Source organism: Rana temporaria, chromosome 4 (genome assembly GCF_905171775.1).
Source record: "Rana temporaria chromosome 4, aRanTem1.1, whole genome shotgun sequence".
NCBI classification, from domain to species: Eukaryota; Metazoa; Chordata; class Amphibia; order Anura; family Ranidae; genus Rana; species Rana temporaria.
In genome coordinates, this window is record NC_053492.1 from 29,091,485 (window position 1) to 29,116,141 (window position 24,657).

The 24,657-nt window shown below is 46.1% G+C and overlaps 1 protein-coding gene across 1 annotated transcript; it reads left to right on the forward strand.

Moving 5' to 3' along the window:
• Positions 1 to 788: 788 nt before the first annotated feature.
• On the forward strand, positions 789 to 23,532 carry LOC120935584 (extracellular calcium-sensing receptor-like). Its single transcript, XM_040347632.1, has 5 exons — positions 789 to 1,236; positions 4,149 to 4,285; positions 5,250 to 6,116; positions 10,945 to 11,169; positions 22,564 to 23,532. Exons 1-5 carry the CDS (start codon positions 789 to 791, stop codon positions 23,476 to 23,478), a joined length of 2,592 nt encoding a protein of 863 aa, XP_040203566.1. The 3' UTR covers positions 23,479 to 23,532.
• The last annotated feature ends 1,125 nt before the right edge of the window (positions 23,533 to 24,657 follow it).

The window sequence follows — 24,657 nt, forward strand, 5'->3', positions numbered from 1 at the left end:
GGCAAATTTACACTGTTATACAAGCTGTACACTCACTACTTTTCATTGTAGCAAAGTGTAATTTCTTCAGTGTTGTCACATGAAAAGTTAGAAGAAAAAATTTACAGAAATGTGTGTGTGGGGGGGGGGGGGGGGGGTTGTGCTCACTTATGTGAGATACTGTATGAGGATTGATATAGAGGGATAGTGTTCCAGAAGTGGGAAATAGTCATAGAAGAGAGGTATGAGTTTATTATAGAAGAATAGTGCTCAAGAGGTAAGGAATGTTCATAGAAGGAAGATATAACTGTGACATAGAGGAATAGTGAGCGACAGGTGAGGAATAGTCATATAAGAAAAGTTTAAGGTTTGATATAGAGGGATAGTGTTCCAGAGGTGAGGAATAGTCATATACGTAAGGTTTGATATAGAGAGATATTGTTCCAGAGGTGAAGAATAGTTATATACGTAAGGTTTGATATAGAGAGATATTGTTCCAGAGGTTAAGAATAGTCATATACGTAAGGTTTGATATAGAGAGATATTGTTCCAGAGGTGAGGAATAGTCATATACGTAAGGTTTGATATAGAGAGATATTGTTCCAGAGGTGAAGAATAGTCATATACGTAAGGTTTGATATAGAGAGATATTGTTCCAGAGGTGAAGAATAGTCATAGAAGGAAAAGTATACAGTTTTATATAGATGGTCCATAGTTGATGAGCTCTCATAAGGTGTCAGATAGTGGAATTCTAGAGGTGAACATTACAAAGGTGTAAAGTGTGTCACAGAAGAGGGATTTCCAGAGGAATGGGAATCAACAAGAGCAATATAAATAACCATGTAAATATAAGAGGGTTAAGAGAGCAAAGACATGACCTTATGTTTCCTCTCTGTTTCTTGCACAGGTTCCACATCCGTTATTACCGGGATGTTTTGGGCCTCAAGTTTGCAGTTGATGAAATTAACAACTCTTCAGACCTGTTGCCTAACATCACTCTTGGCTTCAGCCTCTTGGAGTCTTGTATGTCAGAGCTCCGGGCCATAGGAGGGGTTATGTCCCTTTTGTCAGGGGTAGGAAACCCTGTTCCTCAATACAACTGCCACAAGTCCTCTGCCATGGTTGGGATAGTTGGAGACATGGCATCAGCTCTGTCTCTACCCATTGCCAGGATCCTAGGAGTCCTTCATTATCCACAGGTATCCAACTCAAGTTGTAGACATAGAGTAAAGCTAAAAATAGATTTAAAAACAATTTGTAGATTAAGAACTTTTTTATACCCTCTTCTCTTGTAAATTTGTAACATCAGTTATATCAGGTCCCTCCCCTGGGACCTTTGTCCCCCATGTGAGGAATGGTCAAAGAAAGAAGTAGAGTGTGATATATATTTATAGTGTTCCACAGGAGAGGGACAGTGAGAGCAGAGTAGAAGGTGTGATAATAAGAGAACAATCAGAGAAAAGTACAAGGGGTGATATAGAAGGATAGCGTTCTTAAGATGAACAACAGACAAAGTGAGGTATATGGTGTGATTATAGAGGAATAGTGTTTCAGAGGTGAGGAATGTTCAGAGAAAAGTATGAGCAGAGGGAGAACTTTGCAGAGATGAGGCATGCTCATAGAAGGGAATATGGTGTAATTAAAAGGAATAATGTTCCAGAGATGAGGAACATCAGAGAATGGTAGAAGGTTTGAGATAGAGGAATAAGGTTCTAAAGCTAAGAACGGTCAAAGGCTATAAGGTATGATATATATCATATGGATAGTATTTTAGAGGTGGATGAATGGGAAAAAAAAATTGAGGAATAGTGTTCCAGAGGTGAGGATTGGTCAAAGAAGGAAGGTATAAGGTGTTATATAGAGGGATAGTGTCTGACAGGTGAGGAATAGTCATATAAGAAAGGTATACAGTTTGGTATAGAGGGATAGTGTTCCAGAAGTAGGGAATAGTCAAAGAAGAAAGGTACAAGTTTAAGAAATAAGATGTCACATAGAGGAATAGCATTCGACAGGTGAGGAATTGTCATATAAGAAAGGTTTAAGGTTTGATATAGAGGAATATTGTCCCAGAGGTGAGAAATGGTCTTAGAAGATAGATATAAGGTTTGATATAGAGGGATAGTTTTACAGAGGTGAGGAATGGTCATAGAAGAAAGGTATAAGGTTTTATTTAGAGGACTAGGGTTTCAAAGGTGAGGAATGGTCATTGAAGAAAGGCAAAGGATTCGATATAGAGCAGTGGTCTTCAAACTACAGTCCGAAGGCCAGACGTGGCCATTTGCTTGCCTTTTTCCAGCCCTTCAGCACTGTTCCTCCTGTTCCTGTTCCTGATACAAGGCACCATTTTTTCCACTAACACTGATGAGGCACCATTCCTTCCACTGACACCAACAGTAATACCTCCAACTCATACCAACTATGGGGCAATATTCCTTCCACTGACACTAATCATGGAGAGCTGTTTCTCTCCACTGACACCAACAATGGGGTACTAGTCCTCTCATTGACACCAACAATGCGGCACTATTCCTCCTCCTATTGACCACAGGCACTACCATATTTGCCGGCGTATAAGACGACCCCCTAATTTTCCAGCTAAAATTTTGGTTTTGAGATATACTCGCCGTATAAGGCGACCCCCTTCCCCCCCTCACTGTGCCATTGCCTCACCTCACTGTGCCATTGCCTCACCTCACTTTGCCATTGCCTCACCGTGCCATTGCCTCACCTCACTGTGCCATTGCCTCACTGTGCCATTGCCTCACTGTGTCATTGCCTCACCATGCCATTGCCTCACCTCACTTCGCCGATCTTCATTCCTTTATGCCTGGCAGAGTGAGTGAGACTGCGGGCGTCCATTTTTTAAAAGCCGTGCCTCCTCCTTGTGCTGTTTAGTTTCCCAGCAGAGCCTGTGTTCAGTGTTCCGCCTATCACGGACGTCCTCTCGTCCGAGGCCAAGAACGAGACGACGTCCGTGATGCTGGGAAACTGAGTGTTCCGCCTATCATGGAACAGCACGAGGAGGAGGCGTGGCTTTTAAAAAATGGACGCCCACAGTCTGCATCCGGCGTATAAGACGATCCCCGATTTTTGAGCCATATTTTTAGGTATAAAAGGTCGTCTTATACGCCGGCAAATAAGGTATATATATTTTTTACTTCCGCTGTCACTGTGGAATTTTCTACTCCCACGGGTCACAGTCCGGCCCTACTAAAGTCTGAAGTACAGAAAACTTACCCTTTGTTTGGAAAGTTTGGAGACCCCCGATATAGAGGGAATGGTCACTTTTTTATTTTATTTTGATGAGATATAGAGGGATAATGTTCCAGAGGTGAGGAACAGTCAGGCCCCGTACACAAGACCGAGTTTCTCAGCAGAATTCAGCCAGAAACTCGATGGCAGGCGTATTCTGCCGAGAAAACCGGTCGTGTGTACACTTTTTGCCGAGGAAGCCGACGAGGATCTCGTCGGGCCAAAAAGAGAACATGTTCTCTATTTCCTCATTAGTCAATGGGAAAAGTTGGCTCGGCGAGATCCTCGGCGGCTTCACAAGGAACTCGACGAGCAAAACAATGTGTTTTGCCCGTCGAGTTTCTCAGACGTGTGTACGGGGCCTAAGAGAAAGGTATGATGTTTGTCTACCTCTTCCCTTTGCCAGGATCCTTGGGTTCCACCCAGGGCCGGATTCCAGACAAGGACAACAAGGCCAGGCCTCGGGGCGGCACTGCAGCTGAGAGGAGAGGACACTTTCATTTCCCCCCCTGTCATTTCACAGATGGTGAGAGGAGAGAAAACAGAGGGAAGAGGAGGTGAGGTGGTTTTCAATGTAATGTTTGGCAGCAGCACCCCCCCCCCCCCTCCCCAATTATCAATGTCATTTTCAGCAGCAGCATCCCCCCTGCTTCCCAGTGTCCTGGCGAAAAAGTCCCCCGGCAGATAATGTTCCCCCTGTACTGCGCAGGCGGGGAGGGCATTGAAGGACCCGGCCTTGGGGCGGCAAAGGGAGTAAATCCGGGCCTGGTTCCACCCCTATCCACCGGTATCTTACTCCAAGATGGTTACAAATATGTTTTTATTTTTTCCTAAAGTATAATCATATATGTAAGCTAAAAATACATTTTAAGTAATTTGGTAATGTAAGTACTGTTTTATGCCCTATTTCCTCCTAGTTATATCAAGTATGTCCTCTGAAGTCTTGGTGACTGGAAAGCTTTATTTTAGGTTGTCTACTTTAACACACAAGCCCAAAGAAAGTCAGAAGCAGATTCCAGTCACTTGGACCATAAATAAAGGAATCACTGCAAATGTAATTGTTTTTGTCGTGGGATCATTCAGTGCAATTTAAAAAAGTTTAACATTGAACAAGAACATATGGCCCAATACTTTTGAATTTGATGCCTAATAAAGTAGATGTGATGTTTTTTTCAATTAACAACTAAACCCCCCATAATTGGCCACATGACTTTCTGTGTCTCAAAAGCTAACAATGTTTATGGAATAAATTAAGGCCCATGTCCAGCTTGCAATACTTACCTCCCTTCTACCCCCCCCCCCCCCAGACTTATCAGCATACTGATTCAGCCCCTATCCTCTTTTGGGTAAAATGACACCCAGCATCATTCAACCCACTTCCTGGGAGCCCAGGGCTTTAAGAATGGACCATGGACTTCCAGCAGGGAGATGCAGGGAGTGACACTGCATCATTATGTAGCAACATGCTCTACAGCAGAGGTCCCCAAACTTTTCAAACAAAGGGCCAGACTACTGTCCTTCAAACTTTAGGGGGCCAGACTCAGGCCAGTGGGAGTAGAAAATGTCCTGGCACATCCACTTGGAGTAAGCAATGCTGTACCTTTGGTATAAGTGGGGAGTCTAGTGCCCTATTGCTGGTGTCAATAGAAAGAATATTCTTCCCCATCATTGGTGTCAATGGGAGGAATTGTGCCCTTTTGATGGAGTCAGTGGGAGAAGTAGTGCCCCATTGTTGGTGTCACTGGGAGGAATATTGCGCCATTGTTGGTTTCAGTGGATGGAATTGTGTCCCAATGGCCCGACAAAGGGAAACAAAGGGTCACATCCAGCCCCCAGGCCACAGTTTGGAGAAGTCTACTCTACAGCAATAGAAATCCACCCAAGAAGAAAAGGGCAAGGAGGACATGTGATGTCACTGGACTGGCACACATATTGCTGAAAAAAACATTCAAAGCTTTAGTAAATCATTCCGTCAGGGATTACATCTACTTTAATGACTTTGCATTCTTCTCTTTCAGATCAGCCATGGGGCCTCTTCATCATCCTTGAGTGACAAGGTGAACTTTCCATCTTTCATGCGCACAGTGTCCAGTAACATGTTTCAAAACATTGCCCTCTCGCGGCTCGTTAATCTGTTTGGTTGGACTTGGGTTGGAATGCTGATAGTGGACAACGATGTGGGTGAGCAGGGTGGGAGGGTGATCAGGGCCGAGATAGAGAAAAGTGGAAGCTGTGTAGCATTTGTTGAAAAAATCCACCTGAGCTACTCCAGGAAGCAAGTCCTGAGGGTGGTGGGAATCGTAAGACAAAGTTCAGCCAACGTAATCATCCTCCACAGCACTGAGCCTCATATTATGGCGTTGCTCGATGCCTTGTTTGATGATGGTGTGACTGGGAAGATTTTTATTTCTTCTGTTTCCTTTACGATCACTCCTGGCCTGTTCTCCAGGAAGGCATGGAAAGTTCTTAACGGGACTGTAGGCCTAATGCCCAAAACAAGACCTATGCCAGGCTTTGAGTTCTTCCTTCAAAGTCTACATCCAGCTTCAAACTCTACATTTCCCTTCATTAAACCCTTCTGGGAAACAGCCTTTCACTGCAGCTGGTCTGGGGAAGGGACACTGGAAGATAAAGAAAATTCTATGAGTGGTGGGTCACCATGCACTGAAGATGGAACTCTGAGAGTGAAAATACCAGAATTATTTGAAATCTATGACCTGAGCTACACATATCATGCCTACCTTGCTATATATGCCTATGCCCATGCTCTTCATGCGCTGCTCAAGTGCCAACCAGAAAACCGTATTTGTGCTGATGTCAGTGGTACTCAGCCTTGGCAGGTAAAATTAATTAAACAATGTCCCAACATCAACATAGACAACAGGGCAGGTAGACAGTAAGGCCCCATGCACACGAGACGCTGGTAAACTCGAGTTTAAACACATTCACGTTTTTTTGAGTTTTTTGCGTTTTAAAGCAGTTGGGTTTAGGCTCGTTTTTTCAGATGCAAAATTTTGGGTTCAGACGCAAATGTTTTTGCGTTTCAAAGCTTTGGGAGGGTCTACAATGTGTTTGTTATGAACACTGATAGCCGCAAACGCGGTAAAACGCCGCTAAACGTGGCAAAACGCAGCGAAATTTGCGGCAAAAACTTGTGTTTTAAACGCCGGTTTTTGCCTTTGAAAACTTGAGTTTACATGTGTTTGCATTTGCTTCTCGTGTGCATGGGGCCTAAAGATAAAGGCATACTCGACTGCTAGGTATATCAAGTTCTGTAAACAAAATTTAGGCTGTGGCCTTTGTAATCTTTTGGAGTAGTGATCCAAAAAAATGAAAGGATCAGTTGACATACCAGCTTGTGGTAGATGCTGGAGTGTTCAACTATCCAGTGATTTCTTAAGGCCCGTACACACGATCGGACTGGTATGCATACCAAGTTCACGGACAACGCCCTTCGGAGCAAAATCCACGGAAATGTCCGATGGAAGTCCGATCGTGTCTATGAGGCTTTAGACTTCTTAGGAAGTCTGTGGTGGGATCTCTGTACACTTGCTTTATGATGCAGTTCCATTCCTGGACTAATTTACATTATGGAAAATGCGACTGGACCGTTGCTCCCTGGGTGGAAGCAGTGGTCTCTCTGCAGCAGTATAATACACAATTTTTTGAGGCAGAGCTAGAGTTCTCCATTCAGCAAAGCTCATGCTCCCTAGCTTATTAGAGATCTCAAACACTAATGCAGCAGGGGATGTTAGCGCTCTGCAGAGAGACTTCCACACGGAGAGCAAGATCCTTCTCTACAGCACACTGAAGAGGGACAAACTATTCTACTCAAAAGAAAAGCAACTGTAAGATTTGCACACCTTTTGGGCCAGATTCAGAAAGGACTTACGCTGACGTATCTTCTGATACGCCGCGTAAGTCCACGGATGCGCCGTCGTATCTATGCGCCTTATTCAGGAAACAAGATACGCCTGAATTTTGGCTTGATATGACCGACGTAAGTCTCCCACGCCGTCGCACCTTGGGAGCATATTTACGCTGGCCGCAAGGGGCGCTTCCATTGATTTACGCGTCGAATATGTAAATGCCCTAGATACGCGATTCACGAACGTACTTACGCCCGTCGCTGTAATCTACGCGGTTTACGTAAGGCGTACGTCCGGCGTAAAGTTAAGCCTCATAAAGCAGGGGTAAGTCATGTTAGAGTATGGACGTCGGAACAGCCGTCGGATTTTACGTCGTTTGCGTAAGTCGTGAATGGGGTTGGGCGTTGGTTACGTTCACGTTGAAGGCATTGAGCCGTAGTATCTTAGGGAGTATATGCGACGTGATTCTGAGCATGCGTTCGTTCGGCCCTTCATTTACATGGGGTCGCGCTTCATTTCAATACATCACGCCCACTACCTGCCTACTTTGAATTAGGCAGGCTTACGCCGGCCCATTTACGCTACGCCGCCGTAACTTAGGGAGCAAGTGCTTTGTGAATACTGGTCTTGCCTCTCTATGTTACGTTGGCGTAGCGCATATGAGATGCGCTACGCCAGCAGAAAGATACGCCGCTGTATGTGAATCTGGGCCTTTGTGTTTATGTACCTGGAATGTATTTAGCAGGTTTAAAATAAAAACTCAGTTGGGCTTTAAATCTGAACTCCAGGCCAACAGTTAAAGAGAAGCTCCAGTCCCCCCCCAAAGAAATAAAAGTCAGCAGCTACAAATACTGTAGCTGTGGACTTTAAATAAAACACTTATGCTGCGTACACACGGTCGGAATTTCCGACAAGTAAAGTTACATGTGAGCTTTTGGTCGGAAATTTCGACCGTGTGTAGGCTCCATCTGAGGCCCCGTACACACGACAGAGAAACTCGACGTGCTTGGCACGTCGAGTTCCTCGTCTCGTTTTGGGATGAAGCCGCCGAAGAGCTCGGCGGGCCGCCTTCTCCTATAGAACAACGCGGCCAACGAGAAAATAGAGAACATGTTCTCTATTTTCTCGTCGAGCTCCTCGGCGGCTCCATCGAGCCAAAACTGTACAGACGACAGAGATTCTCGGCAGAATCCGGGTTTTGACCGAGTTTCTCGGCGAATTCTGCCGAGAATCTCTGTCGTGTGTACGAGGCCTCACTTTTTCTGTTGGAATTTCCGACAGCAAAAACTTGAGAGCTGCTTCTCAATTTTTCCGACAAGAAAAGTTCTTGTCGGAAATTCTGATCGCCTGTATGCAATACCGATGGACAAAAAACACACATGCTCGGAATCAAGTCGACGCATGCTCGGAAGAATTGAACTTTCTCGGCTCGTCGTAGTGTTGTACGTTCGGAATTTTGTGTGACCGTGTGTATGTAACACAAGTTTGAGCCAAATTGCCATCGGAAAAAAATTCACGGTTTTCTTGTCGGAATTTCTGATCGTGTGAACGTGGCATAGGAACACTTATCTGTCCAAGGGTCCAGCGATGTCCTCACCCAAGCTGATTCTTTGGGCTTTCCTATACCCACTGCACTTTATAAACAGAAGTAGTTTAGAAGATTTAGACACTATGGCCCGGATTCACGTAGCACTTACGCCGACGTATCTCGAGATACGCTGCGTAAGTGCACATATGCGCCGTCGTATCTATGCGCCTGACTCTGAAAGCAAGATACGCCTGAAACTAGGCTTCATCCGACCGACGTAAGTTTCCTACACCGTCGTATCGTGGGCGCATATTTACGCTGGCCGCAAGGGGCGCTCCCATTGTTTTACGATTCGAATATGCAAATGAGTGAGATACGCCGATTCACGAACGTACTTGCGCCCGGCGCATTAATATACGCAGTTTACGTAAGTCGTACGTCCGGCGTAAAGTTATGCCTCATAAAGCAGGTCTAAGTCAGTAGCATCAATGCAAATGGCTGCACCAGGGAACACATCCGTCGTTTTTTACGTCGTTTACGTAGTACGTGAATAGGGCTGAGCGTAGGTTACGTTCACCTCGTAGGCAGTGATTCGACGTATCTTAGGCGTTCATTCCAACGTGATTCTGAGTATGCGCACTGGGATACATCCATGAGCCGGCGCATGCGCCTTTCGTTATTCGTATCTTGATGGCGCTCGGCCCTTCATTTACATGGGGTCACGCCTCATTAGCATGGCTCACGCCCACTGCCACTTACGACGAGTTACGCCGAGGGAACCCAGCGTAGATTTGGGAGCAAGTGCTTGGTGAATACTGTGCTCGCCGCTCTGCGCTACGTCGGCGTAGCGTATATTCGATACGCTACGCCGGCATAACTATGCGCCGCTGTACGTGAATCCGGGCCAATGTTTAGTTTATGTAGTGTGGATTTTTCATGAATGTTCCATGAATTCCTAGACACATGGATCCACGTACCAATAGATGAGTCACATGCAGGGGCGTAACTAGAAATCACAGCCCCCCCCCCTACAAAAAATACCGCCTCACCGTGCTTATCAATGTAGCCTCACCGTGCCCATAATTGCCGCCTCACCGTGCCAATCATTGCCACCTTACCGTGCCAATCAATGTAGCCTCACCATGCCAATCATTGCCACCTTACCGGGCCAATCAATGTATCCTTACCGTGCCAATAATTGCAGCCTTACTGTGCACATCATTGCCGCCTTACCGTGCCAATCATTGCTGCCTCACTGTGTCAATCATTTCCGCCTCACTGTGCCAATCAATGTAGCCTTACTGTGCCCATCATTGCCGTCTTACCGCGCCAATTATTGCTGCCTTGCCATGCCAATCATTGCCGCCTCACCAGTTAGTGCCAATGGATTACGTACAGGCACAGCGCGCATCTAATGATGAAATGTTCGGTCGTGCTGTGACAAAAGTCCCGCCCCCCTCCTAGACCACCTTGTGTACTAGACAGAACACTGCATCTATCACGCAAGCTGGTCTAGGAGGAGGGCGTGACTTTCGTCACATTGCGACCAAACTATTCACACTGAGCTCTGTGACACAGCGTGACTCCGATTTGAGCTATGCTGCAGCCACAGCGTAGCTCAAAGTGGCCCCAGGGCAGGCAGCCTACCGGGAAACAGGGATGGACTGGCCATTGGGACTACAGGGAGTTTCCCGGTGGGCCGATGGCTCAGTGGGCCGGCTTCAGTGACAGTGGACTGCCGCCCCCCTCCGCTCCTCTGTCTCTCCCTCCCCGCAGCGCTCACCTGGGGGGAACAAAGAAGCAGGGGGAGGACCAGAGGAGCATGGGGGGAGGGGACAGACAGCTGACTCAACAGCTATGGCCTGGGAGTTTCTCACTTCTGCCTAAAATTTGGCGCATAAGGGGGGGGGCACCAAACTGATTCTTTGCCCCGGGTGAAATAATGTCTAGCTTCCCCATGTGGTACTGCCTATAAGAGTACCAGTACCAGCCGTTCTACTCTAATAAAGTAGAACGGCTAGTGGCTAGTGAAGGGGGAGAGGGGGCTTGGGTGGCCGGGGGGGGGGGTGCGGGAGTTGTCCGGCCGCCATGGGAGGGACCTGTCAAAGTGGGCCAGTTTGGATGAAGTCCAGGGCCAAATTTCTGTCCCAGTCCAGCCCTGCCGGGAAATGTCCCGGTAGGCCTGTCCAGCCCTGCCAGGCCCCAGTGATCCTCAACACAATCCAGACATAATGAATTTTTCAAGAGTTCCAATGACATTGAGAACCTCATAGAACAGAAGAACATTTTTAATTTTTTTCTTTGATGGATCCACAGGTCCTGCATTCTCTACGGAAAACCCCTTTCCGCCCCCCATCTGGGGAAACCATCACTTTTGACACCAATGGAGATGTTTCTGCATCATATGACATTGTGACCATCCAGATTCTTAAAGAAGAATTCCAAATGCTGACTGTTGGATCATTTAACCCTGAGGCAAAGTCAGGTCATGTGATCGATATTAACACCAGCAAAATTCTGTGGAATGAGCGATTTTCCCAGGTAAGAATTAATAATACTCACTGACCTCTGGTAAACAATGCTGGAGCGGGTCAGAAGTGTCCCTTTAAAGCAGTGGTTCTCAACCTGGGGGTCGAATGATGATTTGCCAGGGGTCACTGAATCCTGGGCTGTTCCTGATACCTGGATTTCTCTCCCAGCCTTTTCGCGGCTGCCCAGCTGGGCTGTCCCCGGAGCCCGCGGCCGCCCACTCAGCCTCTTCACAGCCGCCTATTCAGTTCACGGCATAGCTGGGGGGCAGAGACTAGAGGTCAGCTGACTGGTGAGGAATGTGAAGTCGGAGGGGCTGGAATATAGGCATACCTCACTTTTAAGTACACAATGGGGTTTATTTACTAAAGCTGTAACGCGCAAAATCAAGCTCACTTCTGCATAGAAACCAATGGCCCGGATTCAGAGAGCAATTGAGCCTGCGTAACCATAGTTACACAGGCGCAATTGCTTACTTGCCCCGGCGTAACGAGTGCTCCTGATTCAGGAACCTTGTTACGCCGACTGCAGCCTAAGATATGCGTGGCATAAGGCTCTTATGCCCGCATATCTTAGGCTGCATTCTTGCGATGGCTGCTAGGTGGCGTTCCCGTTGTGCTCAGCATATAGTATGCAAATTGCATACTAACGCCGATTCACAACGTTACGCGAGCCCTGCGTACGCAGTTTACGTCGTTTGCGTACGGCGGTTTTCGCGTAAGGCTGCCCCTGCTATTAGCAGGGGCAGCCAATGTTACGTATACCCTTCGTTCCCGCGTCGCGAAATTTGAACTTTACGTAGTTTGCATAAGTGATTCGTGAATGGCGCTGGACGCCATTCATGTTCACTTTGAAGCAAATGACGTCCTTGCGACGTCATTTGCCGCAATGCACGTCGGGAAAGTTTCCAGACGGAGCATGCGCTCTACGATCGGCGCGGGAACGCGCCTAATTTAAATGATTCCCGCCCCCTACGGGATCATTTAAATTGCGCGCGCTTACGCCGGGCATTTTGCCGGAGCGCCCACGCAATTTACGGAGCTACTGCTCCGTGAATCGCGGGTAGCGCAGAAGATTTGCGGGGGCGCAGGGCAAAAACGTTGCCCTGCGCCTCCGTAAAAACTGCGCAAAGGTACCTGAATCTACCCCAGTATGTTTCTAACCCCAGCTTGTTCAATTAAGCCTGGTAATAAAACCTGGAAGCTCATTGGTTTCTATGCAGAAGTGAGCCTGATTTTGCGCTTTCCAGCGATAGGAAATAAACCCCATTGTGCACTTAAATTTTTTTTTTAGCAAGTTTAAAGGCACGATGAATACAAAATCATTTATCGAAAGAAACACTGCAGATACACATTACATTTTTTTTATTTTTTGGAGCTTTGACCTGCATTTTTTAACCACTTAACCCCCGGACCATATTGCTGGTCAAAGACCAGAGTACTTTTTGCGATTCGGCACTGCGTCGCTTTAACTGACAATTGCGCGGTCGTGCGACGTGGCTCCCAAACAAAATTGGCGTCCTTTTTTTCCCACAAATAGAGCTTTCTTTTGGTGCTATTTGATCACCTCTGCAGTTTTTAGTTTTTGCGCTATAAACAAAAATAGAGCGACAATTTTGAAAAAAAATAATATTTTTAACTTTTTGCTGTAATAAATATCCCCCAAAAATATATAAAAAAACAATTTTTTTCCTCAGTTTAGGCCGATACGTATTCTTCTACATATTTTTCATAAAAAAAAATCGCAATAATCTTTAATTGATTGGTTTGCGCAAAAGTTATAGCGTTTACAAAATAGGGGGTATTTTTATGGCATTTTTATTAATATTTTTTTTTTTACTAGTAATGGCGGCGATCGGCGATTTTTTTCGGTACTGCAACATTATGGCGGACACTTCGGACACTTTTGACACATTTTTGGGACCATTGGCAATTTTATAGCGATCAGTGCTATAAAAATGCATTGATTACTATAAAAATGCCACTGGCAGTGAAAAGGTTAACACAAGGGGGCGGGGAAGGGGTTAAGTATGTCCCTGGGTGTGTTCTAACTGTAGGGGGGGTGGCCTCACTAGGGGAAATCACTGATCTTCTGTTCATACATTGTATGAACAGAGGATTAGCATTTCCCCCCCTGACAGGACCTAGTTGCCTGAGAGAGAGCCGACGTAGAGCTACGGGCTCTCGTGCAGGAGAGCCAACCTGCCGCCGTAGAATGACGGCGGCAGGTCGGCAAGTAGTTAATATGGTGACAATGTCTATTTAGGACAGTGTTTGTCAACTCCAGTCCTCAAGGTGCCCCAACAGGTCATGTTTTTTGGATTTCCCTTAGACAGCTGTGGTAATTCCTAATGCCGCGTACACACCACCGGTTTTCGGGTTGTAAAAAATTACGTTTTTTTTTTATGTCATTAAAAACGATTGTGTGTGGGCTCCAGAGCATTTTTCACGATGTAAAAAATGGCCATTAAAAATTTCGAACATGCTCTAATTTTTCACAAAGTTTTTAACATTGTCGTTTTTTTACGGGGTAAAAAATGGTCGTGTGTGGGCGTGAAAAAAACGCGCATTCTCAGAAGCAAGTTATGAGACGGGAGCGCTCGTTCTGGTAAAACTACCGTTCGTAATGGAGTAAGCACATTCATCAAATCATTCACGCAAATCGTCTTTTAGTAACACGAAATCAGCAAAAGCAGCCCAAAGGGTGGCACCATCCGCATGGAACTTCCCCTTTATAGTGCCGTTGTACGTGTTGTACGTCACCGCGCTTTGCTAGAGCATTTTTTTTCATGATCGTGTGTAGGCAAGGTAGTTTTAACCACTTAACGCCCGCCGCACGCCTATTTACGTCCACAGAATGGCACGTACAGGCAGATGGGCGTATATATACGTCCTTGCCTTCTAGCGGGTGGGGGGTCCGATCGGGACCCCCCCCCCCCCCGCTGCGTGCGGCGGGCGGCTTACCTCGGGGAGCGATCCGGGACGACGGCGCGGCTATTCGTTTATAGCCGCTCCGTCGCGATCGCTCCCCGGAGCTGAAGAACGGGGAGAGCCGTATGTAAACACGGCTTCCCCGTGCTTCACTGTGGCGGCTGCATCGATCGTGTGATCCCTTTTATAGGGAGACTCGATCGATGACGTCAGTCCTACAGCCACACCCCCCTACAGTTGTAAACACACACTAGGTGTACCCTAACTCCTACAGCGCCCCCTGTGGTTAACTCCCAAACTGCAACTGTCATTTTCACAATAAACAATGCAATTTAAATGCATTTTTTGCTGTGAAAATGACAATGGTCCCAAAAATGTGTCAAAATTGTCCGAAGTGTCCGCCATAATGTCGCAGTCACGAAAAAAAAACGCTGATCGCCGCCATTAGTAGTAAAAAAATTTTTTTTTATAAAAATGCAATAAAACTATCACCTATTTTGTAAACGCTATAAATTTTGCGCAAACCAATCGATAAACACTTATTGCGATTTTTTTTTACCAAAAATAGGTAGAAGAATACGTATCGCCCTAAACTGAGGAAAAAAAATTATATATGTTTTTGGGGGATATTTATTATAGCAAAAAGTAAAAAATATTGGATTTTTTTCAAAATTGTCGCTCTATTTTTGTTTATAGCGCAAAAAATAAAAACCGCAGAGGTGATCAAATACCACCAAAAGAAAGCTCTATTTGTGGGGATAAAAAGGACGCCGATTTTGTTTGGGAGCCACGTCGCACGACCGCGCAATTGTCTGCTAAAGCGACGCAGTGCAGAATCGCAAAACCTGGCCTGGGCATTTAGCTGCCTAAAGGTCCGGGGCTTAAGTGGTTAAGGATTGGGTTGAAAAAAACTTTGTTTTTTCTAGACCCTTAAAAACTTCATTTTTTACAACCCGAAAAACGGTTGTGTGTACGCGGCATTAGGCAGTGAATTTGATCAAATTACCTGTGCAAAATAATGGAAAGCCTGAAAACATGACCTGTTGGGGCACCTTGAGGACTGTAGATGAGAAACACTGACTTAGGATATAGGAACTGCAGTTGACATTCATATGGTTTAAGCTAGAGATGTACCCAATAAATCACTTGGTAAATATCCTCTGGGGGTATACAGTATGTACGGATCAGCCAGGGTCTCTAACACCTCTATCAGCAATTTAGTGTATGTGGTGTTTTCCATGTCTGCAGATCCCCCCCTCATATTGCAGCGACAGTTGTCCTCCCGGATACAGGAGGGTCACCAGACAGGGACAACCATCCTGCTGCTTCGACTGTGTCTTGTGTTCTGCAGGAGACATTTCAAACAGGACTGGTGAGTTCACTTTTAAAAAATTATTTATTTGTATCATTGGATAAGGAACAAGTCTGTGAGGGTATTTATGGCTTTATTTTCAGCAGAACATAAAAAAAAGAGAATACCCATACAGAAGTAAATTTTCATACAAAAATCACCAAGAATTCATACACCAGTACATGTAGGCAGGGCCGGACTTACCATTGGCCTTGACTGGGCTCAAGCCCAGGGGCCCCACCCAATAGGGGGCCCCCTTTAAAAAAAAAAAAAAAATTTTTTTTTTTTTTTATTTTTTTTTTAGAGGTCCGGAGGTCCCCAGGGGCCCGGAGGCCCCCAGGGCCCCGGACGGCAACCCCCCTTTTTTTTTATTTATTTTTTGTAAAAAAATGTTTTTTTTATATATTTTTTATTTTTATATATATAATATAATATATATATATATATATATTTTTATTATTATTAAAGGGCCCAGGGGTCTCCAGGGCCCCGGACGGCAACCCCCTTTTTTTTATTTATTTTTTGTAAAAAAAAAAATTATATTTATTATATATATATATATATATATATATATATATATATATATATATATTTTTTATTATTATTATTATTAAAGGGCCCAGGGGTCTCCAGGGCCCCCGGATGGCAACCCACCTTTTTTATAAAAAAAATTACATTTTTTTATATATATATATATATATATTTTTTTTTTATTAAAGGGCTCAGAGGTCCCCAGGGCCCCATGTGGCAACCCCCCCTTTTTTTTATTTTATTTTTGTTTATTTTTTATTAAAAGGCCCAGAGGTTCCCAGGGGCCCAGAGGTCCCCAGGGCCCCCGGGTTTGGCAACCTCCCTTTTTTTATGTATTTTTTATAAATGTTTTTTTTTTTTTTATTATTAAAGGGCCCAGAGGTTTATTTTTTCTTTTATTAAAAGGCCCAGAGGTCCCCAGGGCCCCGGATGGCTACATATATTTATATATATTTGTTTTCTTCTTTATTTCTTCTTTTTTTTGTAAAGGCCCCCCCCCGCTTCTCAATTTGAGGCAGCCCCCACGCTTCTCACTTTGAGGCGGCAGCACCCCCACCCCCCCTAGGTTCTCTGCTTCAGGGGGTCCATGCTTTAAGCTGTGCAAGGGGCCCGCATACCTCCCAACACGCACGGATTCTGCAGGACTTTCCCGCACAGACAGCTTCTTCCCGCAGTCCCGCAAAAGGGTTAATTTTCACCGCACTGCAAGAGGAGGCAGCACGGAAGCAGGAGGAACCGGGGTGGTGTGTGGAGGACTGTGGCTGCTGAAGGGAAGAAAGCCGAGAGCCGGGCTAATGACAGTCTGTGGCCCCGGCTGTTGGCACAGGTGAGAGGCACTCCCCCCCTCAACAACTGCAAAATCCCCCCCCGCTCAACAACTTTAATGCGCTCCCCCCCCGCTCAACAACTTCAATTCGCCCCCCCCCCCCGCTCAACAACTTCGATCCCCCCCAATTCTCGGCTCCAGGGGGCCCCTTCAACACTCAAGCCCAGGGGCCCCCACCACCCTAAGTCCTGCCCTGAATGTAGGGGATGCCTACAGGGACTTGGCAAATCTCATTCAATAGTACTTCAAAATTGTATGTACTTTTAACATTAGATTTTGGAGTGAATACAATTATTTTTTTTACGGAAAATTGCATACACTATTTGATATCTACATAACAAAATATTCAAGGGTATAATACGATTAATCTATTAGATTGGGCACTGATAGGCTGAATTGGTGGGCACTGATGAGGTGGCACTTATGGGCACTGATGAGGAGGCACTTATATGCCACACTTATGGGCACTGATAGGTGGCACTGATACGTGGCACTAATGAGCACTGATAGGCGGCACTGATGGGCACTGTTAGACGGCACTTGTGGGCACTGAAAGGCGGCACTGGTGGACACTCAGCTATGACTAAGCGCTGATACCCCAGTGCGAAACGCGTCAGCTATCCACCCCACTGTCTGCTGTGACTTGTAGTGCTGTTTCCATTTTTTACAATTAAAAGCAACTTTTTAAGAATTTCGTGGAAGTGCGGCTGTCCAGTCTTTTCTCCGGTCTTCGCTTTGTGCATTGCCAGTACCCACGCTTCTGAGAGGACACTGATTGCTGAGTGCACTCACCTAGAGCGGCAGTTCCCCTTTCTCTACTGGTGGACACTGATAGGTGGCATGGATAGGTGGTACTGATGGGCAGTGATGGGCATTGATGGGAGGCACTGATGAGTGACACTGATGGGCATTGATCAACAGCAGTGATGGGCAGCACTGATAGGTGGCACTGATAGCCAGCACTGACTGGCATTGCTAATAGTCACTGATTGGTGGCACTTGTGGGCAGTGGTAGGCACTGATTGCTGGTACTGGTGGGCACTGATTGCTGGCACCGGTGGGCACTGATTGGTGACACTACATTACTATACTGTAATCAGGGCCAGTGGCGTAGCGTGGGGGGGGCCAGGGGGTTCGTTGCCCCAGGCGCAACATTTGGAGGGGCGCAGTGACAGGCGGGAGATTAGGTAAGGAGACTGTGAGCAGCTGTTTGCTATAAAAAAACAGTTGAAGTGCAGCTTAGGCTCCAGCGCCGCGGCCGGTAACACTGAACACTTTGTCTTCGGCATTATCGTCTTCACTCACTCTGCGCTATTCAGTCACTTACTTCAGTGTCCGCAGTGAGTGACTGAACGTGCAGAGTGAGTGAAGACGATGATGCCAGCATTGCCAGGGAATGTGACCGTGCAGCATGCAGAGAGTGGGGGCTGGGGGGAATATAGGGCAGCCGAGGGCGGCATCCTCCTTCCCCATTACACGTGACTCCGAGTCCTCCAGGACCCCCGCTCGCTCTGCCAGCGTTCTCTTAGCCCGCCCCACAGCGACGCCGACGACGTCCGCCGCCGCTTCTCCTGAGTGTTGAGTCTGACTCCTGCTGTGCTTGTCACTGTGCGGCACGGCCCCCTCCTCAACGTCAGCCTGCACAGACACTGTGAGTACTCGCTCTGCATGTACTGCATGGTGGGAGCCGAGCCTAGGAAGGGAGCTGAGGGGAAGAGAGCTTTGTATTTGGGGGAGGAGGAAATGTACACAGATGTAACCCCTCAACCCTGCACGCCCCCACACACAGCGCACCCCTTTAACCCCACATAGCGCACCCCCTAAACGCTGCACACAGCTCACCCCCTCAACCCCGCACACAGCGCAACCCCTCAACCCCCGCACGCCGCACGCAGCGCATCCCCTCAACCCCGCAAACAGCACACCCCCTCAACCCTGCACACAGCACCCCCCCTCGACGCTTGCACGCCGCACACAGCGCACCCCCTCAACCCCGCACACCCCCTCAACCCCTGCACACAGTGCACCCCCTTAACCCCGCACGCCACACACAGCGCACCCCCTCAACCCCGCACACAGCGCACCCCCTCAACCCTTCACGCCGCGCACCCCCTCAACCCCGCACACAGCACACCCCCTCAACCCTGCACACAGCACACCCCCTCAACCCTTCACGCCGCACACAGCGCACCCCCTCAACCCCGCACGCCACACACAGCGCACCCCCTTAACCCTGCACGCCACACACAGCGCAACCCCGCACACAGCGCACCCTCTCAACCCCACACACAGCAAATCACATCAACGCACAGCGTGCACAACACAGGAACTGACTCCAGGGGGCCCCGCCTGCACCAGTAGTCAGTAGTCAGTGAAGCAGGACGCTAGTTTTTTTTTTTGCCTTCCTCTGGATCAAACAGGGAGAGAGGATTTAGCGAGTTGGGCGACCCACTTGAAATTTTCCTTCCCATCGTCATTTAAAACCTCCCTGTTAAACATCACAACCCCCCCCCCCCCCCAGGCGTACTGCGACTATGGCTAATCTGAGATACTCTGCAGAAACCATTTGGGGTCTAAAGCCATTTGCCTCAAAAATACCTGCCCTCACCACAAAAGCTCTAAGAACTGAGCAACGATGATCGACAGTCAAAAATCACACCCATTTACCCCAGCCAAAGCACATATCATGCGCTCTGGTCAACACAAGATCGGCAGTAAGACACCGGCAAGAAATCCATGATTTCATTCTACAATACGATCTAGACTGCCTCTTTATCACAGAAAGCTGGTTAACAGCTGACTGCAACACCATTCTAGGAGAAATGGTGCCAGTAAATTACCGCATTCAAATGGAAAACAGAGTGGGGCAAAGAGTAGGAGGCCTGGCGGTGATCCACAAGACTCACCTCTCGATCACCAAACCAGACCTTCAAAACTCGCTTCCATTCATGGAAACCCTCACTCTGCAACTGCAAACAAATCCCCAGGACACTGTCCATATTTTACTCTGTTATAGACCACCCGGTCCAAAAACGCACCTTCTCACATCATTGACGGAGTTCATCTCCACCTATACCCTAAACATCAAACACCTCTTGCTGCTCGGGGATTTCAACCTCTGGGCCAACTCCTCACTGGACCCCGTCGCCGACGCCTGCATCGACCATCTGAAAAGATTAGGTCTGCAGCAACTAGTACATGGGCCCACTCATGCCTCAGGTCACACGCTTGATCTCATTTTCAAACAAGATTTGGAAATCGACATTTTGGAGATTGACACGCAACCATGGACAGATCACCATGCCATTAAATTCGCAATTACTAAAAATGCCCCCTCTAAAAAAACGATAAAACCAGTGACAACTCACTGGACTAGATCTCAGAAGAAGCTCCACTGGGAACTCTTGAAAACTACATTAGCGAACAAAATAATAACAAGCCAACAACATCAAACAGCCACGGAAACACTTTACGCCATCAACAAGGCGCTACTACAGTCAGCCGACTTAGTAGCACCAAAACGCAAAACATGTATCCGGAAAAACAACTTCAGTTGGTTTAATGACCAACTGTCGTTGCTAAAGCAAGAGCGTAAAAGAGCGGAGGCAGCTTGGAAAAGAAGCTCTTCAGAGGAAAACCACACCATTTATAAGATAATAACTAAGAAATGCCACAAAGAAATCTTTATGGCCAAAAAAAATCACTTTTCCAACATCATCGCAAATGCCCTAAACCACCCCCGCAAACTCTTCAATCTAGTCACTCAGACTATGAACCCAGTCTGCTTAGAGGCCCCCAATTCTGATTCACAAGCATTTTGCAACGAATTATCAGATTATTTCATTAATAAAATTGAAAAAATCAGTGAAAGTATTCAGCAAAATAGAACCGTCATCAACCTCTCCCCAAATCACAAACCGAATACCCATATAAAACCGCCGCAAACAACTAATTTCACTCTAAAACCCATTTCCATCGATGCCACCAAAAATATCATCGGTACTCTGCGAAACAGCACAGCGCCCAATGATATCATCCCAACCAAACTGATGAAAGAATGTGCCGATATTTTGGCACCAGCTATCACGCAGCTCATAAACCAGTCATTCAAAGAAGGCATGGTGCCAACCTTGCTGAAACAGGGCATAATTAAACCAATTCTAAAAAAAAACACCCTCGACCCAAAAGATCCAAACAACAGTCGACCCATAACAGGCCTAAATGTCTTCTCCAAGATAATGGAGAAAGAAGTTGTACAACAGCTACAACAGCATTTAGACACCCATAAATTACTCGATCCGTTTCAATCGGGTTTCCATCCGGGCCACGGGACAGAAACAGCACTTCTCAAAATATGAGATGATGCTCTCGAGGCAGCGGACAAAGAGAATCTTGTCTTCTGGTACTGTTGGACCTAAGTGCTGCTTTTGATACTGTAGACCACAAAATATTACTGACTCGGCTAGCTGAAGTAGCCAGAGTCGCGGAATGTGATTTATCCTGGTTCTCCTCCTTTTTGGAAAATAGAGAAACTTGGGCATTTCACTTCTGAAGAACGCACGGTGTCATGCGGAGTCCCTCAGGGATCCCCTCTGTCGCCTGTTCTGTTCAATATCTATCTCCGCCCTCTTTTTGAAATCATCAGTAACCAGAAGTTACTTTACCACTCCTATGCAGATGACACACAACTGTATTTTCGCATCTGCAACAAAAAGGATCATTATCTCGGACTAGAGAAATGCCTTACTTTGATAGAAAATTGGATGACGAAGAGTTATCTTAAACTCAACGGTTTGAAAACAGAACTTCTCCTGTTTCACGCCAATCGAAAGAATCATCCCGCAACAACATGGACACCCCCGCCCATTCTGGGTCAAACCATCACCCCTAGTACCAAAGTCAAAAGTCTCTGAGTCATCTTCGACACCTACATGACAATGGATGCACAAATAGGGTCAGTAGTCAGCGGATCGCACCATCTGCTGCGCCTACTACGCAGACTCACTCCCTTTATTCCAAAAGAAGATATAGCAGTCGTGGTGGGAACGATTATCAACTCCAGACTTGACTATGCAAATGCCCTCTATCTCGGACTCCCTAAATACCAAATCACTCATCTGCAAGTCTTTCAAAATACGGCCGCTCGACTTGTGACTGGGAAAAAAACATGGGAATCAATCTTACCTTCACTGAGATCCCTTCATTGGTTGCCAGCAAAAGACAGAATCACTTTCAAGGTACTCTGTCTAACGCATAAGTGTATTCTAGGAAATGCCCCCCAATATCTATGCGAAAAACTAAAAGCTCACAACACCAATCGCGTTCTGCGATCCACCAACCAAAATCTACTCCAGATATCCAAAGCCAGATACAAGTCCAAAGGAGAACGAAGATTTGCGGTCCAAGGACCCAGACTATGGAACTTGCTCCCAACCAGCATCTGATTGGAGGAGAACCACTTGGCCTTCAGAAGAAAGATCAAACCCCATTTCTTCTGAGGGCCCAGGGAATGGTTACCAAGCGCCCAGAGGCGATTCAGTTTGCATGTGTTGCGCAATATAAGTTTCTCACTCACTCACTCACTCCTGGAATGGATTATGCTTGTGATCTGAGGTTCCACTGTATTTACATATTAGAGCACCCAAGGCTTTGAGGAACCTGCATACTGCAATAAAAATTAGGTCAAGGGTTTAGTGTGCAAACTGAGCACATATTTATGTATTTGAAAAAGCCCAAAAAAAAGTCTGGGAATAGTAAAATAACACAAGTGTTTCATTCCAGATGCTGCTGAATGTCTGCGATGCCCAGGAGATCAGTGGTCAAATGAAGAACGGAACAGATGCATCCCGAAGATTATAGAGTTCCTTTCTTATCAAGAACCACTGGGAATTATACTAGTACTGATATCCACTGGGTCCTCCTTCCTGGCACTTTGCATCCTATTGATATTTATTAGGTTCAAAGACACACCTGTGATCAAAGCCACCAACAGGGAATTGAGTTACACCCTGCTGGTGTCACTTATTATCTGCTTCCTCTGCTGTCTGGTGTTTATTGGTAAACCATCCACTGTCACCTGCCTCCTAAGACAAACCATCTTCAGTGTGATCTTCTCTGTTAGTATCTCCTCAGTACTGGCTAAGACAATCATGGTGATCCTGGCCTTCAAAGCTACCCAGCTGAACAGCCCACTAAGAAAATGGCTGGGTCCCACCATTCCTCGTAATGTCGTAGGACTTTGTTCGGTCTTACAGATTGCTATATGTTCAGTGTGGCTTCATAGGTCACCTCCGTTTCCAACTACGAATACTGAAACAGAAAACAATAAAATAATTCTTGAGTGCAATGAAGGCCAGAAAGTGTTTCACTACATGTCTCTGGGGTTCATGGGTTTCTTGGCCATGATAAGCTTCGTAGTGGCTTTCCTGGCAAGGAACCTACCTGGAAGCTTCAATGAGGCCAAATTGATCACCTTCAGTATGCTGGTCTTCTGCTGTGTCTGGATCTCCTTCATCCCGGCCTATCTTAGCACCAGTGGCAAGTACACCGTGGCGGTTCAGATATTTGCGATCTTGGCTTCAAGTGCTGGACTGCTAAGCTTCATCTTTCTTCCCAAATGTTGCATTATCCTACTGAGACCAGAAATGAACAGCCGAAAGTTTATTAGTGTAAAAAGATTTTAGATATCAAAGATTATAGATGACAACAGGTGCTGCGTCATACTGCTGGAAGTGCATCCTGTTTCAACCTTATAGGCCAGTGATGGTGAACCTTGGCACCCCAGATGTTTTGGAACTACATTTCCCATGATATCTCTGCAGTGTAGTCGAGCATCATGGGAAATGTAGTTCCAAAACATCTGGGGTGCCAAGGTTCGCCATCACTGTTATAGGCTGACAAGTTTTGATCCACCAGTAGACTATCTACACACTTGGTTTAAAGTGTTAAGAATGAGTATATACGGATATAGACACCACATGCCAATTTAAATTGGAAAACAAAAGGGGAGAGCAAGAGGTCACATACCTTTGTATTTTAACGGTGTCAAAAGTATATAGAATGACCAATTACTGATCAATACAGAAATGTGAAAAAATATTAAATAATTTTATTACAAAATTGATTAAAACATGAGACAGTACATATCCAACAGATTTAGTTAATCCTGAGAGGGTACGTGTATAAGATCATTTTTCTCGACATGTTTCGCTCCCAAAAGATCTTCTTCAGGAGATGAATTTATGGCTTTTTAATGTACTGGAAATAACAAAGAAAGAATATGAGCGCTCATGCAAATGCATTAAAAGATGTCTACACACTTGTAAACCAGAAATAAACAAAACAATTGGCTTGTGGAACAAGCAACCATACGAAGGACTACTGGGTGTCAAGGATGTACCACTGGCTTAAGATAGCGCAATATGCGTTTGAGGTACTAGCCCGCCCCGCTGTACTTGTCATGCGGAGAGAGGGGGGATTTGTGGTTCAGTAGCTGACCTGGAATCTGACCTGGATCAAAGAGGACTACCAAACACCCACTGTAGATGTTACTGAGAAAATCAATACATTTATTTTATACATGTTTAACTAAAGTGAACACTTTCCCCTGTTATTCTCACTTTTGTTACATAGTTGATGAGGTTGGAAAAATACACAAGTCCATCAAGTCCAACCTATGTGTGTGATTATATGTCAGTATTACATTGTATATCACTGTATGTTGTGGTCGTTCAGGTGCTTATCTAATAGTTTCTTGAAACTATCAATGCTCCCCACTGAGACCACCGCCTGTGGAAGGGAAATCCACATCCTTGCCGCTCTTATAGTAAAGAACCCTCTACGTAGTTTAACCACTTCTCCAC